The sequence below is a fragment of the Xylocopa sonorina genome, chromosome 2, assembly GCF_050948175.1.
Source record: "Xylocopa sonorina isolate GNS202 chromosome 2, iyXylSono1_principal, whole genome shotgun sequence".
Classification (NCBI taxonomy): Eukaryota; Metazoa; Arthropoda; class Insecta; order Hymenoptera; family Apidae; genus Xylocopa; species Xylocopa sonorina.
In genome coordinates this window covers 16,723,720-16,739,875 of record NC_135194.1, presented here as the reverse complement: position 1 = coordinate 16,739,875, position 16,156 = coordinate 16,723,720, and the positions used below count along the sequence as shown (strand labels likewise).

The 16,156-nt window shown below is 36.8% G+C and overlaps 5 protein-coding genes across 9 annotated transcripts; 3 read left to right on the top strand and 2 right to left on the bottom strand.

The window, feature by feature from the left end:
- The first annotated feature begins 755 nt into the window (after nt 1–755).
- On the top strand, nt 756–6,557 carry LOC143433401 (putative phospholipid-transporting ATPase IIB). 4 transcript variants are annotated; one of them, XM_076910757.1, is made up of 14 exons: nt 756–771; nt 1,142–1,358; nt 2,487–2,631; nt 2,700–2,972; nt 3,041–3,283; nt 3,366–3,554; nt 3,636–4,228; nt 4,307–4,723; nt 4,817–4,982; nt 5,053–5,431; nt 5,512–5,752; nt 5,846–6,012; nt 6,094–6,297; nt 6,384–6,557. In XM_076910757.1, the coding sequence occupies exons 2-14, from the start codon at nt 1,189–1,191 to the stop codon at nt 6,515–6,517; spliced, it is 3,321 nt and encodes a 1,106-aa protein (XP_076766872.1). In that variant the 5' UTR covers nt 756–771; nt 1,142–1,188; the 3' UTR covers nt 6,518–6,557. The 4 variants fall into 4 exon arrangements, with proteins under 4 accessions (XP_076766872.1, XP_076766875.1, XP_076766874.1 ...); XM_076910760.1 differs by lacking the exon at nt 756–771 and adding an exon at nt 1,978–2,085 and having other exon boundaries at nt 1,226–1,358; XM_076910759.1 differs by lacking the exon at nt 756–771 and adding an exon at nt 1,945–2,085 and having other exon boundaries at nt 1,238–1,358.
- Nucleotides 6,558–7,008: 451 nt separating this feature from the next.
- Nucleotides 7,009–8,854, bottom strand: Phers-m (Phenylalanyl-tRNA synthetase, mitochondrial). Of its 2 annotated transcripts, XM_076910040.1 has the most exons (4): nt 8,384–8,854; nt 7,996–8,288; nt 7,697–7,921; nt 7,009–7,153 (listed from the first exon to the last, which is right to left on the bottom strand). In XM_076910040.1, the coding sequence occupies exons 1-4, from the start codon at nt 8,706–8,708 to the stop codon at nt 7,148–7,150; spliced, it is 849 nt and encodes a 282-aa protein (XP_076766155.1). In that variant the 5' UTR covers nt 8,709–8,854; the 3' UTR covers nt 7,009–7,147. The 2 variants fall into 2 exon arrangements, with proteins under 2 accessions (XP_076766155.1, XP_076766154.1); XM_076910039.1 differs by lacking the exon at nt 7,009–7,153 and having other exon boundaries at nt 7,605–7,921.
- A 422-nt stretch (nt 8,855–9,276) lies between these two features.
- Nucleotides 9,277–9,678, top strand: Bcn92 (LYR motif-containing protein bcn92). Its single transcript, XM_076909950.1, has 2 exons — nt 9,277–9,391; nt 9,459–9,678. The coding sequence occupies exons 1-2, from the start codon at nt 9,309–9,311 to the stop codon at nt 9,637–9,639; spliced, it is 264 nt and encodes an 87-aa protein (XP_076766065.1). The 5' UTR covers nt 9,277–9,308; the 3' UTR covers nt 9,640–9,678.
- Nucleotides 9,679–10,106: 428 nt separating this feature from the next.
- On the top strand, nt 10,107–11,754 carry Syx16 (syntaxin 16). Its single transcript, XM_076909666.1, has 5 exons — nt 10,107–10,199; nt 10,290–10,511; nt 10,663–10,870; nt 10,943–11,202; nt 11,313–11,754. The coding sequence occupies exons 1-5, from the start codon at nt 10,119–10,121 to the stop codon at nt 11,520–11,522; spliced, it is 981 nt and encodes a 326-aa protein (XP_076765781.1). The 5' UTR covers nt 10,107–10,118; the 3' UTR covers nt 11,523–11,754.
- Nucleotides 11,755–12,706: 952 nt separating this feature from the next.
- On the bottom strand, nt 12,707–15,110 carry LOC143433052 (oxidative stress-induced growth inhibitor 1). The gene is made up of 6 exons (XM_076910160.1): nt 14,972–15,110; nt 14,431–14,894; nt 14,066–14,331; nt 13,590–13,972; nt 13,088–13,510; nt 12,707–12,988 (listed from the first exon to the last, which is right to left on the bottom strand). The coding sequence occupies exons 1-6, from the start codon at nt 15,093–15,095 to the stop codon at nt 12,744–12,746; spliced, it is 1,905 nt and encodes a 634-aa protein (XP_076766275.1). The 5' UTR covers nt 15,096–15,110; the 3' UTR covers nt 12,707–12,743.
- Nucleotides 15,111–16,156: the final 1,046 nt, after the last annotated feature.

The window sequence follows — 16,156 nt, the reverse complement described above, 5'->3', positions numbered from 1 at the left end:
TAAATGGAACAAAAATACTATAGATTGCGACATTTTTGTTTCCCTTTTTTCTTTTTGTATGTTCTTTCCTTTCTCTCGTTGAAGGATTCTGTAGCGAATATAGTTTTTTCCAACAGATTATAACTTTCTTTTGTCGATTGGATATGCTACTTGGTGATTAAAAACAAATGAAACGAACACATACGTGTCGGGGAGCAAAGTGTGAATTCATAATAAATGTTTATTAGATATATTAGAGAAAAATTTAGTTAGCAAAAGGTAAACATTTACTTGAAACGATGCAAGCATGCGTCTTAACAATCACAGAACCGACGTGAGAACAACCACGTGATTGTCAAGTATTTAATATGGCGGCGCTCATTCTAATGTCAGTACGAGGTACCGCAGTTAAAGTTGACTGAGGATTAGTTCGAAGATTGATTGAAATTCCAATAAATTGAAATCTACATAAATCTTTTCTGAAATTGAAATGACACCAAAGTTCGATAATATTGTATGTTACCATCGTTGTTCAAAGAGTATATCGCAATACGTACGCGTACGTGCGTGTAAAACAAACTGTTGTGCGTGTATGGACGAATATCGTATGTGTGCACGTATTTCGTAAACAAACAGGATTGTTAAATGGTACAATAAAATGTCAGTTGACAGTGTTATTTTCAATGTTGCTACCAAGATATTATAAAATTAGTATAGTATTTCCTTATTAATTATTGAAAATCGCGATACTGTTCAGATCAAGAACAAGGTACAAATTATATATGTAAGTACCTATACGTATACATCTATCTATCCGTGTATGTATGTATCATACATGTATACTAAATGATTGATGAACACTTTAACGTTATAGAAAACAAGTCGTGAGGAATTGTCTGTAATATGTTGTATTATTGAAAGTATTTTTTATTTATATATATTAGATAGAAATATGTATATGCATATGTCACGTTTATATATGAACGTGACACAACACACGCACACACACACACACATACACGCGCGCGCGCAAGTATTTAGATGCATATACATATACCGAACGGTATGCACAGCTGTTGAAAATGTACATATACGAAGATAATAATAATGATAATGATGATGATGATGATGATGATGATGGTGATGATATAGTAGGTAATACTGATGGTAAATGGGGAAGAAAATTAATCGAGTGATTCGCCGAAAAATATGCGGTTAGAAGAAATGCCATTACGTTTAAGCTCGGACGAGCGGGATTTTGAAATGGACGAAGAAACTGATTATCTTCTTCAACCCTCGGAAGACAGTATACGGCTTTTGACTTCGCGAAGACGGCGAATAAACGAGTGTTCCATATTACTTAGGAATTGTCTGTGCGGGTAAGTTGGATATTTCATAATCGTTGAAACGTTTGTCCATGTTTAAACGTTGGTAACCGAGTGCGCGTGAAAGAACGCGGTCTCATAGTCTTTCCTAATTCTTGTTGTCATTCGAAGAAAATGAATATTTTGGAAACGATTTGTGAACCACGAGCGAGGCTTAATCGGTATGTATACCGATCAAACGGGTAAGAGATTTTATAAATGTAATGTATAAAATTCCCTAGAAAATTGTTGGCGCAAAATTGTTAGGAATCATCGGGCTCGGTGCGGCGCGATTGGTCACTGTTTTTCAGTGATATTCTATGGAAGAAAGCAAACCGAATATTTCGACGAAGGTAACGAAAAGATTAGATGAGCCGAACTCACCTCGATAATCAATGATCGGTTAAAGATTGTCTGTAAAGTAGTAGTGATGGAAAACCATCACGTATAGCGTATATAGTGGAATAGATCATTAGTTTATTTGATATTTCGCTAGGTAGGCGAGTTCATCTTGTAAGCGTGTATTTCGTGGGTGTTATGATGTCACAACAGATTTGTGTTGAACATCGGAGAATAATCTTTAGTCGGTGTATTTTTTTAGCAAGAAAGTGAATAACAGTGTTTCTTTATATAGTTTTTATTAAAGAAACGACTAAATGGAGACACAGAGCAATGTTATAAGGTTATCGAAAGAAGATATTCCGTTAATATCTAAGCCGCGGAATGACAACTCGTGGACAAGGTGACGTACATTTTACCTTTCTCTAAGAAACTTCGATTTCCATACGATCCTCTGATTTTTCTCCTCTATCTGTTAAATAATCAAATAAATATTATTAATTATTCTCATGCGATGTTCAGCTCAATTTCATCAGAATGATCGTACAAAATTTATTTCAATCCAATATCCCATGCCATAATATACACAATATCGCTATTTATGGAACATAAATGTTCTGGTTTTTCTTTTTTTTCTTTTTTCTTTTTTAGAATTTACTTACCAATATTTAAGGTTTATCGTGTATTAATGCGAGTAGTGTAACATGCGATTGCTACTGTAAATAATGCAATTATGATAAATGTTGTTCATATCTTTGGTCTTCTTATCTTAATGCTTTTATTTCTATTATTGTACTATTCTAGATGTTGTAGCTGGATGTGGAGGAGATGTTGCAGAGAACGTGAATTGAGGGCTAGAGTGATTCACATTGGTCAGCCGATGCACGAAAAGTTTCCTACCAATGTCATAAGGAATCAGAAATATAATATCGTGACATTTTTGCCCTTGGTAAGGGACTCGGGCACGTATAGTAATGAGATAAATGGGATTAAAGTATTCAATATCGTACTTTTCAGGTTCTCTTTCAACAGTTCAAGTTTTTCTTGAATTTATATTTTTTGCTTATGGCTATATCTCAATTCATACCAGACATACGAATAGGTTATTTGTACACGTATTGGGGACCTTTGTGTTTTGTGTTAACCGTTACGATTTGTCGCGAGGCGATCGATGACTTTAGACGATACAAAAGGGACAAGGAAGTGAATGCCCAAAAGTATTACAGATTAGTAAAAGGTTTCGATACCCCCGAATTGGTACCAAGTTCTAAGTTGCGAGTTGGCGATCTGGTAAGAACGTAAAAATCTAAGATAATCGAGTTAAGAGATTTTCCATTTTTTTCTTTAACCCCCCCCAGGTAATTGTCGAGAAAGGTCAAAGGGTACCCGCCGATCTAGTTTTGTTAAGAACTACCGAAAAATCTGGCGCGTGCTTTGTAAGAACAGACCAATTAGATGGAGAAACAGATTGGAAATTACGACTGGCCATACCAGCTACTCAAAAATTGGAAAATAATTCTCAACTGTTCGATATAAAGGCTAGTATATACGTTGAGAAACCGCAGAAAGATATTCACAGCTTCATTGGAACGTTTACAAGAGTAAGTTAGCAATGATTTGACGGACAGCACGATGAATTGCTTATTTATAATTAATATTATTAATTAATATTATTATTCGCAGTACGATGGATACAGCAGCGAAGAAAGTTTAGGTGTGGATAATACTCTATGGGCAAACACAGCTATCGCATCTGGTTCGGCTCTCGGTATTGTAGTATATACCGGACAGGAAACTAGATCTCTGATGAATCATTCTGCACCACGATCGAAAGTTGGTTTATTAGATCAAGAGATAAATCAATTGACAAAGGTGTTGATTGACTATAAAAATTGACTTTAGTTTAAGTGTTTAATATCGAATCGCTAACCGAAGACGAACCGAATTTTGTAGGTCTTATTTTGCGCTGTGATTGGACTAGCATTGGTAATGATGTCTTTGAAAGGATTCAGTGGGCCGTGGTATCGTTACATGTTTCGTTTCGTTTTGTTATTCTCTTATATAATACCGATCAGTTTACGGGTAAACCTGGATATGGGCAAAGCCTTCTATGCGTGGTGTATACAGAGAGACAAAGAAATTGCCGGAACGGTCGTAAGAACTACCACCATTCCGGAGGAACTTGGCCGTATTTCATACTTATTAAGCGACAAGACTGGCACGTTGACACAAAACAAAATGGTTTTCAAGAAGTTACATTTGGGCATGATATCTTACGGCCAAGAAACATTCGATGAAGTTATGAACGTCCTGAAGACGTGTTATTCCACAAATTCCGAGACCTCACCGATGAAACCATTAGCACCGTCCGCGCATAGCGGAAAGGTGAGAAGATCGGAAAGTACTCGAATATATGACGCGGTACACGCTTTAGCATTGTGTCACAACGTAACGCCAGTTTACGACGAAGTAAGTAAATCGGCAAACGGGCTGGATACAATGAGCGTGCAAACAGGTGAAACAGGAGATTCCAGTTCCATTCAAAGGTAATATTTCTTTTCTATAATATTAAAAATAATTATATACCGTTTCGCCGTGGTATGTCCGTGTAATTTTGATTGCAGTCAAACAGAAGCGGATCAGCATTATTATTTGCCGGAACAGAAACGTAATTATCAGGCCTCTAGCCCAGATGAAGTAGCGCTGGTCAAGTGGACGGAGGAAATCGGATTAGCTTTGGTGAAACGTGACTTGAATTTTATGCAATTGAAAGCTCCAAATGGGAAAATTCTGAATTACACGATATTACAAATATTCCCATTCAAGTCGGAGACTAAGCGAATGGGGATAATAGTGAAAGAGGAATCTAGCTCGGAAATAGTATTTTATCTGAAAGGTGCGGACGTAGTAATGTCCGGAATAGTGCAGTACAACGATTGGCTGGAAGAAGAGTGCGGTAATATGGCTCGAGAAGGCCTGAGAACTTTAGTCGTTGCGAAAAAGAATTTAACGGAAGAGCAATATCTAGATTTCGAAGCGAGGTACTACTGGTCTTTAATCTACTATCTGTGGGGAATAACAACGATACGATAAACGATGATAAATAAATTGTTTGCGGGGTGCTTTTATTGTAGATACAATGCGGCAAGAATGAGCGTAAGCGATCGCGTTTCAAGAGTCGCTGCTGTTATTGAAAGTTTAGAGAGGGAGATGGAATTGTTATGTGTAACCGGTGTTGAAGATAGGCTACAAGACAGAGTAAGGACTACATTGGAGTTACTAAGGAATGCTGGTATTAAGGTACGGTTAATTTCCACGTTTTGAATCGAGTTGGATTGGATGTTTATTCGATCTACTTTATTCGATTCAGATATGGATGTTAACGGGCGACAAGTTGGAAACGGCAACGTGTATAGCAAAATCATCGCGTCTAGTTTCACGTGCTCAAGGTCTTCACGTATTCAAGTCGGTGCTGACTCGTACGGACGCGCATTTAGAATTGAACACGTTTCGTAAGAAGCAAGACTGTGCCTTAGTTATTAGCGGAGATTCGTTAGAGGTGTGCTTGCAATATTACGAACAGGAGTTCTTAGAATTGGCGTGCGGTTCACCAGCCGTGGTTTGCTGTCGATGTTCGCCCACGCAAAAAGCCGAAGTGGTCAGTCTTATCCAAAGGCACACTGGGAAGAGAACAGCGGCTGTTGGAGATGGCGGCAACGATGTATCCATGATACAAGCAGCGGATGCCGGTAATTATTGCTTTCGTCGAGTTTTCTTATTTTACGTGGATATTATGAAATCGACATTATAATTATAAATTCCTTTTTAGGCATAGGTCTTGAAGGCCTTGAAGGAAGACAGGCATCTTTAGCCGCAGATTTTTCCATTTCTCAATTCAGTCATTTGGCTAACCTTTTGCTAGTTCATGGACGCAGAAGTTACAAACGTTCCGCTGCCCTAAGTCAATTCGTTATTCATCGGGGTTTAATTATTTCTACTATGCAGGCTGTATTTTCCGCAGTTTTTTATTTATCATCCGTATCCCTATATCAAGGATTTTTAATGGTCGGGTAAGAAAATATTAAATTCTATTTCGTTTAAAGCAATTCACCGTCTAAGTAGAATTAGATAATCAGATAAAAATGATTCGTACGAATTTGCAGTTATGGAACTATATATACAATGTTCCCCGTATTCTCTTTGGTATTGGACAAAGATGTGTCGGGAAAAATTGCACTGACTTACCCGGAACTATATAAGGAACTTAGTAAAGGTCGCTCGTTATCCTATAAAACATTCTTCATGTGGATCTTAATAAGCATATATCAAGGTAAAAAAAGTACTTCATTCGTCGTCTAACATCGTACAACGAGTAATATGCTAATTTTTATTTTACCATTCATTTTTTTAGGTGGCGTTATAATGTATGGCGCACTTATAATGTTTGAAGATGAATTTATTCATATAGTGGCCATAAGTTTTACAGCGCTTGTATTGACAGAATTAATAATGGTAGCATTAACGATTAGAACGTGGCATCACATTATGATACTAGCCGAGATATTCTCATTGGCGCTCTATTTATTGTCTCTGGTTGTTCTCAAGGATTATTTTGGTCCGTATAATTTATTTAAAGTATAAGGAATACATTTCTTGTACAATAACTTTATTATCATTCGTTTTATTTCTCTGTGAACACAGATGCCGAGTTCATCAAGACCACTGATTTTTTATGGAAAGTGCTGCTGATAACTTTAATTTCCTGCATGCCATTATACATCTTGAAATTCTTACGAAAGAAATTTTCTCCTCCTAGTTATACCAAATTGTCTTAACTTTCTTGCGCAAAGAAAGGAATCATACTACATAAGAATTATTTATACGAAGAATAAAGAAAGAAAGGAAGGAAGGAAGGAAGGAAGTTTTTCCGGTCTGTGTTAAAAGGATTGTATGGATAGAACATTCGCAAAATTAATTTCCTTTAATTTACATTTTATCAAGATTTTTAGAATTTCTTCAACTATTCTCTCTCTATATATACATATATATGTATATATATAATATATAAGTCTACCATATCGAGCAAACCGACGTATGTATATCATCATTGAAACGCACCACATTCTATAATCTATAAAACTTCATCAAGTTTCAGACTAAGGATAAATTCCCTTAATGCCTTGTTGTTACTATCATGATTATTATCATTATTATTATTAATAGTATTATTATTGTTATCATTATAATTATAATTATAATTATTATTATTATTATTATTATTATTATTATTATTATTTTATATTTATGGATCTTATAAACATCCTTTTATTTGGCATTTTTGTAAATTGAAAATGAATTGATATTTTTTAAATGTCTTATATTTATTCGTGTTGTTATTCAAACAAATAATATATAAGGTTGACTCGTATAATTATGCATTTTATTTCAATCTCATCTCATCTGTTTTACCGCTGAAATAATAATATAAATTATTGTTTCGATTATTAAATGAAATATTGGATTCCCCATTTGTTACATGGGATACCATTTCTTTTTTTCTTTTTATTTAGATAGAGTCTACTATTTTCAGTTGTAATGTAATTTAAATGTATAATCCACTTGTGAATGTACAATGCTATAATAAAAAGTAATCGGTTTTTATATTTGTGCGTAAATTGTAAGATTGCAATTTTGAACGTAATCGTTACATGTATTAACACTATTATTATTATTATTATTATTATTATTATTATTATTATGTGCATTATGATACGTTTGTAATTAATTTATTATGTGGATACGACTAACTGGTTATGTCATTTTCCCTGTTTACCCTCGCGCACAAATTACTTTGCGTAAATTTGCATACGAAAATATGTTATCACAAAAACGATAATATATACACACAAATATACAATTTATTTGTTAACTTATTTTTATTTTCATCTTTATCTGATTGTAACATGCAATTTCTCAGCTGCTGCTTGTGCTATTTTCCTGTGTATATTATTCACTTCTACCTTTGATAATGTACGTTCCATATGTCTATAAACTATTGTATAACAGTGGGACAATTTTTTAGTTGTTGGATGTACAAATTCATCTTTCAATATAATCTGTTCTACTTTATCGCCAGCCATCTCTCTTACCAGACTGTAAAAATCATTGGACGAGTAATGTGTATCTTCGGGCAGCCAAAAACTCATATCATTGATACACTGCGGGTAAATGCTAATCGGCTGCAAAAAGATAAATTTGATTACCAACAATTCTTTTTCTCGTTCTTTTCCGTTATAATTTCGAATCCCTTTACTTTGTACTTTATCACTGCGTTAGGATCGTCAACTTTGAACTGATTCAGGAAACCAGTGTCCGTGCTCCAAAATAATTTAATGTTTGGAATATCGTACAAATACATGGCTAATCTCTCTAATCCTAATCCAAATGCCCATCCGATACGTTCACCGGCACCAGCTTTTTCTAAGATCTCCTGACGCATAACACCGCATCCCGCTATTTCCAGCCATTTGTCTTTATAATAAACTTCCAGTTCCCACGAAGGATGAGTGAAGGGGAAATACTGTTCCACCCATCTGTAGTTTATGTCTAAAATCGAATATTGTTAACACAGACTGTGAGCACTGGACGAACGAAACATCTGGTGATTTGCAAATTAAAATATTCCCGGTTTATCGAACTACCTGGTCCAAAAAGTGTTTTCGTTAAATCAATTAAAGTAGTTTTTAATTCGTGTTCCATTACTTTTACAGATTCTAAAGTGTGACACGCTTGTTTTTCATTAGTTTCTAAACCTTTATGTTCGAACAATCTCAAACTATCGGAATTGTTTACATTTTGAAATACCTCTTCGGCCGTACATAATCTGACAGCATCTACTTGATGAAAAACAGGATAATGAGTAGAATCTATTTCATCTCTCCGGTAAACATCTCCTATCACAAGAAAGTTATTTAAACCCATGGATATTAACACTGTTTGGTGAGCGGTGGTATGAGCTCGTAGCATAATATCTTTGTTTATATAATAACAATCGGTTTTCTTTCGACTTGGATGAGTGCTTGGTACAAGAAGAGAATCAAAATTTTGCGCTACTGTAACTATAGGAGATATGTTATCGTGTACGCTGAATATTGGGTTTCCATTACGATTACGAAATTTCCCATAAAAGTAATTAACGATACGTTGACGAATATGAGATAAAGGATGATACGCGGTAACGTGCAAGTTTCTGCCCAACTTGGAAATAATATTATCGGTAATATTCGTCCATTTGTCTATTGGATACTTTTGATCGAATAACGTTACTTCGTTGCGTGTTTTAGTAGTTTGCGTGGCTACGCATAAATTTCTAGAAAATAATAGTTTTGGGCCACAGTGTCCAATGTTTACGTGTATCTTGTGCCTATAAAATGATAATTTAATCCTGATTATTCGCATATCTAACACATATATTTCTGTTTAGTAGGATAAGTGTAAGTGATCTAACCATTGTCGAATCATCGTACCACTCGCTATTTACTTCGTAAATTAACTAATGGGCCCCGAACAGATGTCGCGACGGGTAAAATACCGTCTTTCCTTTTTACTTAGGCTCGATTAAGAACGATGGCTGCTAGTCGAAATGCTATTTTGAGTCTCTATCGGAATCTAATTCGTGAAAGCAAAAAATGGAATTCTTATAATTATCGGTACGTTCAAGTTAGAGAAGCAGATTATTTAACTCTTCGAACCGAACCTGTTATTTACTTATTACAGGATGTACGCTTTGCGTAAAATTCGACATGAATTCCAAGAGCACAAGACGCTACAGGATAAGGCTAGAATTAACGAATGTTATACCAAAGGAATGGAACATTTAGAAATAATTAAGAGACAAGTGATTATTGGCAATCTTTATAGTACTAGGCCGTTAATCATTGAAACTATAGGCAAATAAAGGTAATTTCAATTGAAAACAAAACTGGAAATGTTGACACGCGGAGTGTAATGCGGTTTGTCAAAAAATTATAGTAGTCAATTGTTAGATACTGTATATAAGAATAAAAATCAACTATATATCAATTGAAAATAAAATATTGAAATATTGCAAATTTTCCCTCCGAAAAGTCACCTCAGAGAGAGAGAGAGAGAGAGAGAGAGAGAGAGAGAGAGAGAATGTATGGATTTTTAACAGCAAACAACAGTCAAGTAAATAATTGACTGAAATCGAGGGTTTCGCGATGACAGATGGAGCGGAGTGCGTTAAGAAAGTAGGGTTACGTAAGGTTAGCTATCTAAGTTTATATAGATACATCTCGGTGTAGATCCAAGTATTGTGTACTACAAAAAGTGTAGTGAAGTTGGAGAGAATCTAACGAATACATTATTGTTATTATTATTATTATTATTATTATTATTATTAAACGATCGGGCAGAATGGCTATGCGAAACTTGACGGAACCATTCATCTTAATGCGAAATAATGCTTTGCAAAGCAAACATATATACGCGGAACAGGTACGACGTGTATAACCTATGGAAAAAAAAAAGAAAAGACATCCGAGCAGTTTAAGCTGAACGATTGAACAGTCTAACGCTTCGTTTCAGAATTTATCCGATCGAATGGCACTAGTGGCTTCAGATTCGAGCGCCTCGGAAAATGTCGAATTGAAAAACATCAATCTAGAAAGTAATTCATCATCACCTGTATGGACAGACGCCTTGGAGGAAACACAATATATTCTTAGTAGATTACGCGTTAAAATAGACAACTTGGTAGAATTACATGCTAAGCAATTAACTAGGCCGACATTGGACGATACGTCGCAGGTTCGTCATTGGCATTGATATAACTAATCTTATGTTGGACTTTACAAACATTAGTCTTGTATCTATGTAGTATCAAAAGAATGGGTAAAATTTCTTATTTATTTTGATTACTTAATTGTTAGAGAGCAAATCGTTAAAAACATGTCTACAGGAAGAAAGGCAAATGGAACAACTGACGCGAGAAATTGGACGTGCATTTTCTAGCGGTTATCGTCAAGTACAAACCATAAAAACTGCTGCGAGGCACGCTATTAGGCCCAGCGAACGTCAATTAGCAGTAAGCGCGGTAATGGCTCTTTCAACGGCTTTACAAGAGCTGGCTCTTCGCTACAGATCGGCTCAGAACGACTATTTAACGCGTACGTTCGACACAATCTGTGTTCAGATGGGCTATCCGAAGAAAAATTGTTAAGTCTACTAAATTATTTCAGAGATCAAATCAAGGGAAGAAAGGAGTAATCGGTTCTTTACGGAAGATCAATCAATCTTTTTAAATAATTCTGCGACGGATGCGTGGTTAATAGAATCAAATGGGGTTCATTCAGATTCTTGGGATAGTAACGAGCGAAGACAAGATTCTGTACTTTTACAGCTGGAGGATCCGGAAGACAGAATGAAATTAGCTCTGGAAAGGGAAGAACAGATTGGAAATATAGTTCAAAGTATAGCGGATCTCAAATATATATTTAAAGTAAGAAATTTTTATTATTTATATACTTTAGGTGAAATTCTAGTAATCGTATTAGAAACAGCATTCTAAGGAAAAGATTAAAAAATAAGTAAGAAATTTTCCTCGAATAGGATTTAGCGAGTATGGTGCAGGATCAAGGCACTATATTGGACAGAATCGATTATAATATTGAACAGACACAAATACAAGTACAGGAGGGTTACAAACAATTGAAAAAGGCAGACTCTTATCAAAGAGCTAGTAAAAAGTTGTATTGTATAGTGGTGCTCGCAGGAGCTATTATTCTAGTTAGTCTTCTTTTTATTGTGTTTAAAACGTGAACCACAATATCATGTACACGTGTATCGTACGACTATCATTACGTACAATTAATTTCTTATTTACCGTTCGTGAACGGAAAAGAAGTAATCGTAGCGCATAATTTGCGCGAGTAACGAGTTAGTTGTTCGATAAAATCTATGGAGAACGATGGGTATGTAATTATGAATCCTTTTTTCGTTCGGTAGATCATCATTATTCTCCTGCTTTGCAACCGAAATCATTCCATGGTACTGTGACTGTTAGCGTATTCAAATTTATACGTAACTTGAATGTAGACTAGTTATGTTGATAACGATATATGATAACGATGATTTTTAATTTCATTTTCGAAATAATAGTACATTTTCTGCAGCGGGAGATTATGGGAAAGAAATGGAAACAGAATGTGTTCATATGTAAAATGTTGTGTTATAACAGTAATAATATTCATCGATTGAACCATGAAGAATGAATGATACTTGACGAGAGTTTACGCTTTGTGTATGTAATACGTTGCAGTATTTTCTCTTTAACTTAAATAGTGGACAACATTTTATCTAATGTATGGTGATATATTAAATAAAATTATGAATTTATTTAATTTTTATGTAAATATTTCTGATATAATTATCTTAAAATTCTTTAATATACATAAGGATAACATTTTAGTTAACATGGTTCAATTGCTCTGCTTACAAACGCTAGATAAATTGTTCTTAAACGTTGCACCGTTTTATCACAGACCGAGCGACACATACCACACGCATTATATGTATACATATACATTCTCTAACGAACTAAAAATGATTTATCGATGCCTAGATGGAAGATAAAGGAAAGGAAAGCAAAAGGAAATGAAAAATTGTAGGAAATTGCGTTTTCGCGTTCGATATGTACGATAGTAATGTAAGAATATTTATTCTAGTAAATGGAATGCGCTAAATAATGTATGTACAGGAATTTTTATAGATTTTTTGAAAAATTTATACATTTCTTGACGCTTCCGAAAGCAAGGAAATAAACTCGTGTTATATTGAACGAGATTAGGGAAAGAATTGAAATAGCCTTGGTCAGGTATATTATGGATGTAGGAACAAGTATGAGGGCAAGTAACGTGGAATAAATGCGTGTATAAAAATGGCTTACCATCACGTGGCGACCGTTGAACACAAGTAGAAATGAATGACGAGATAAAGAAACGTGTTGCCGTGATATGTGAAATTCACGAGTGTTCCGTTGTCTCAAGCGGGAAACGAGGTGGTCAGAATGTGAACTAAAATTCCAAATGCTCCACCAAGTATGTAACGCACAAAATTATCACCGACTAGAGGGCCTAGAGCGTAAAGGCCAGCTCTTGGCGCTTTCTTCGTCTCGTAAGTAAAATCGTCGACTTCGATCGGATTCGATTTACTGTCAATGGGTTTGTCCGAGTATTTTCCAAGTCTCATACCACCGGCTTCCAGGTAGGACAAATCGGGTTTATAACCTGCCAAGATAGACGTGATAGATTTAGATTTTCATCGATGAACGGATTATGTTTACCTAGTAAACGTAAGTATATATTGTATATTGTTTCAGTACGCACCAATGAGAATGGATACGATAGAGACACGAAACACGTACAAGCATCCATCCGGATCTGAAAGCGTAACTACTTGTTGTTTCTCGGGCGTCCCGGTATCTATAACGTCAACTCCCTCCGCGGTGAAACCGAGTAAGGTGTATCCTGGTAACGCTCTGTACAGAGGATAATTAGTACCCCCATCGGCCATCATTTCGTAAACCTTGTGATACTCGGGATACATGGAACTAGGCAGTTCCTGCAGTCTATCCTTGATGGTGCGTATCTTTTCGCCGTTCGGTTTCTTCCATTCGATGGAGGAGTCACGAAACGCGTGTAATACGGGAATCCCGCGAAAACGTGCAGCCATGATTGCATCCGCTGCGCTTAGTCCGGCTCCGATCACCAATACCGGATCGATTACCCGTCGTTCCTCCGGTTCCTTACCTACGATCGAATCCGATTCACCGGTGACGAGTAACATTTTTACCTTTACCAAAGACCAACTTAAATTAGAGTACCGTACCGTTCTGCTGATCGATCAGATAATCCAACTTCGATTCGAGATCATTTAGATCGTGCGTCACCCAATCGGGGTGACGCTTCTCGTCAGATATACCTAACTGGTTCGACAAATCGCTCGTACCCGTGGCAAGAACGACTCTTTTACATCGATAGCGGAACGGTTTATTGGTTTTATTCTCGAAACCATCCACTATCCATCCATACTGATTCACCTCTTGTTGTTTTTGTTGCAGTTGTTGTTGTTGTTGTTGTTGTTGTTGTTGTTGTTGTTGTTGCCGTTGCTGCTGTTGCTGCTGTTGCTGTTGTTGCTGCTGCTGCTGCTGCTGCTGCTGGCAAACGAGGTGCGAACTACTAACTGGTATTACCGATGTGACTGTAGCTCCACTGGAAAGGGAACATCCAAGTCGTTAAAGTAACCTGAGAAAAGCGACGCGATTCGCGAACATTCGTCGATTAAAACCAACGACTAGAACCAACCATCGAAAGTACTGCTCCAACCTCTTTTTTTGCACATAATCTCTGTAATAGGCAGCAACAGTGCCAACAGAAATTCTGCTACCCGTTTTACACGCGCTTGACTTCTCTTGATACGGGTGGTACGCGTACGGTTCACCCTCGTTCGAATTTGTTTTTCGAAGTTGTTGTTGTTCGGTCCCGATCAACGTCTCCCATTGCCTTATGTCTAAATCGGGTAACGACATCCATCGGTTTAAGCTGATGGTCAGCACGTTTGGATCCATCGACTGGATGGAATAAACGAAGAAATTCTAAATCGAACCTTTCGAAGAAACACGTTCCTCTCATCCATTTGTCAAGTAACGTTAGTGTATACGTATCGTTACCTGCCACGAACCGCCTGGTTGACCCTTGCCAAGCACAACGTGATCAATCAGTTTGTGATCGGGATGCTGATCGACCGATTTCCAAGTAAGAAGGGACGGCACGTCGAGGCCAGCGTCCACGCAGGGATGTTGGAGTTGGTCCATAAGAAGTGCCAAAGGCCGAGCACCGAGTCTGCCCTCTAACCCAGAAGAGAGACACTCGAGCTTGCAACGTGTGCTGTCCGCCAATCCAGTTTCACCGCATCTCCTTTTATTCTCCTCGCAAACTCTCGTCGACTTGACGCCGTTCTGTTCCCATCGATCCCATTTCCCGGTTATCATCGCATTTTTATCCTCCTCTTCGGATTTCATGCTGAAGTTTAGCCTGGCTGTAAGCATCTCGTCACCGGGATGCGGCTCGCCGGTATAATACGGCCAGTTTCCAGCGAGCATATAGGAAAGACATATTCCGCTAGGTCCATTTCCTGAAGTAGAGTAGATCAAGTAGATTAGATTCGTGGAGACTTGGTTACTTTAACTTATCGGTAAATGCGAGCTATACCTATAACAACTACATCCTTATAGATGACGTTATCGTCCTCCTCCTCGTCGTCGTCGTCGTCGTCGTCGTTGTCGTTGTCGTCGTTGTTGTTGTTGTTGTTGCTGCTGCTGTAAAGATTTTGCATCTTTCCGTCGATATATAATATTTTCGTTTGCTTCTTCATTCGTTCGATTCCAATGACTATAACAAAGAATAATAATAAAAATATGCCATCGATATTCCGTTTGATCGTAAATCAGATTAAACACCAGCATATCCGCGTATCTAACGAGCTTAATAAATCAAAGCATTAAGGTACGAGAATGATTGATACGTACACCGATACGTAGGCTTCCATGCGGCGAGTTTATATACGTTTTTCGATAGAATCTGATGCAATAAATCAAAGCTGACATAAGTATGTATCTACGCTCGATACGATGTTAGCTGAAATGTTGGATTTTTATTTTCACTAACTTATCTATGTTCATTTCTGCGTGATTCGTACGACTTTGGGTTCGTAATTGCAACCATGCAAGTATCATAGCTATTGTGCTTGGATTGAAATTTATACGCGCGACTACTACTAACATTTCCGATACCGATAACCGAGTCGTTGTATCGTTAGTTGCGTATTATAATAAAGAAGCAAGATCGGGAGATATCTAAAAAGAAAAAGCAAGGAGAAGAGAAAAAAAGTAATCGAGAAATAAGACCTTGACGTTTCGTTGGAACGCAATATAATACAAGACAGATGACGGCATATGATGCAATATACAGATGACAAAGTTGAAACGCAACGAATGATTCTGATGATTCTGACCTTTGTAAAGACAATCGATTTTAACGATTATTGAAATGCACCGCACAACATAAAATGATCGATATCAAAGCGAGCAAGTGGAAACGCTAGAGAGCTTCGCACTGGTGAATGAATTTTAGCTCGAATAAGCTTCGAAGGTTGGTATTCTTCAATGAACTATGCGTTTATCGAAATTAACTAATCGATAAAATAACTATTACCTAATGTTAATAATATTACCTAATGGATATGTATTTGGTTGAATTTCAGGGTACTCCAAACGTGCTCCTCTCGATATTTTGGTGAAATCGAAATCGCGATACGCGGCCGGATTCTATCGGAGGAAGAATCGCGGCGATACTGAACTGCGAGCGGGAAGCGTTTCTTCTCCTTTCCACGGAAAC

What these genes read in the sequence shown, in the direction of transcription:
- LOC143433401 (XM_076910757.1), top strand. Translation starts at nt 1,189, where the DNA reads ATGCGGTTAGAAGAAATGCCATTACGTTTAAGCTCGGACGAGCGGGAT. An exon ending in TCATTGGAACGTTTACAAGA is followed by an intron (nt 3,284 to 3,365) that starts GTAAGTTAGCAA and finishes TATTATTCGCAG; the next exon opens with TACGATGGATACAGCAGCGA. An exon ending in TAAGGAATGCTGGTATTAAG is followed by an intron (nt 4,983 to 5,052) that starts GTACGGTTAATT and finishes TATTCGATTCAG; the next exon opens with ATATGGATGTTAACGGGCGA.
- Phers-m (XM_076910039.1), bottom strand. Translation starts at nt 8,708, where the DNA reads ATGCTACGAGCTCATACCACCGCTCACCAAACAGTGTTAATATCCATG. An exon ending in GAAAACACTTTTTGGACCAG is followed by an intron (nt 8,289 to 8,383) that starts GTAGTTCGATAA and finishes ATTCGATTTTAG; the next exon opens with ACATAAACTACAGATGGGTG. An exon ending in ACGCAGTGATAAAGTACAAA is followed by an intron (nt 7,922 to 7,995) that starts GTAAAGGGATTC and finishes ATCTTTTTGCAG; the next exon opens with CCGATTAGCATTTACCCGCA.
- Bcn92 (XM_076909950.1), top strand. Translation starts at nt 9,309, where the DNA reads ATGGCTGCTAGTCGAAATGCTATTTTGAGTCTCTATCGGAATCTAATT. An exon ending in TGGAATTCTTATAATTATCG is followed by an intron (nt 9,392 to 9,458) that starts GTACGTTCAAGT and finishes TACTTATTACAG; the next exon opens with GATGTACGCTTTGCGTAAAA.
- Syx16 (XM_076909666.1), top strand. Translation starts at nt 10,119, where the DNA reads ATGGCTATGCGAAACTTGACGGAACCATTCATCTTAATGCGAAATAAT. An exon ending in CATTGGACGATACGTCGCAG is followed by an intron (nt 10,512 to 10,662) that starts GTTCGTCATTGG and finishes ACATGTCTACAG; the next exon opens with GAAGAAAGGCAAATGGAACA. An exon ending in ATCTCAAATATATATTTAAA is followed by an intron (nt 11,203 to 11,312) that starts GTAAGAAATTTT and finishes TTCCTCGAATAG; the next exon opens with GATTTAGCGAGTATGGTGCA.
- LOC143433052 (XM_076910160.1), bottom strand. Translation starts at nt 15,095, where the DNA reads ATGCAAAATCTTTACAGCAGCAGCAACAACAACAACAACAACGACGAC. An exon ending in TTGGAGCAGTACTTTCGATG is followed by an intron (nt 13,973 to 14,065) that starts GTTGGTTCTAGT and finishes TTCCCTTTCCAG; the next exon opens with TGGAGCTACAGTCACATCGG. An exon ending in TATCGTATCCATTCTCATTG is followed by an intron (nt 12,989 to 13,087) that starts GTGCGTACTGAA and finishes CTATCTTGGCAG; the next exon opens with GTTATAAACCCGATTTGTCC.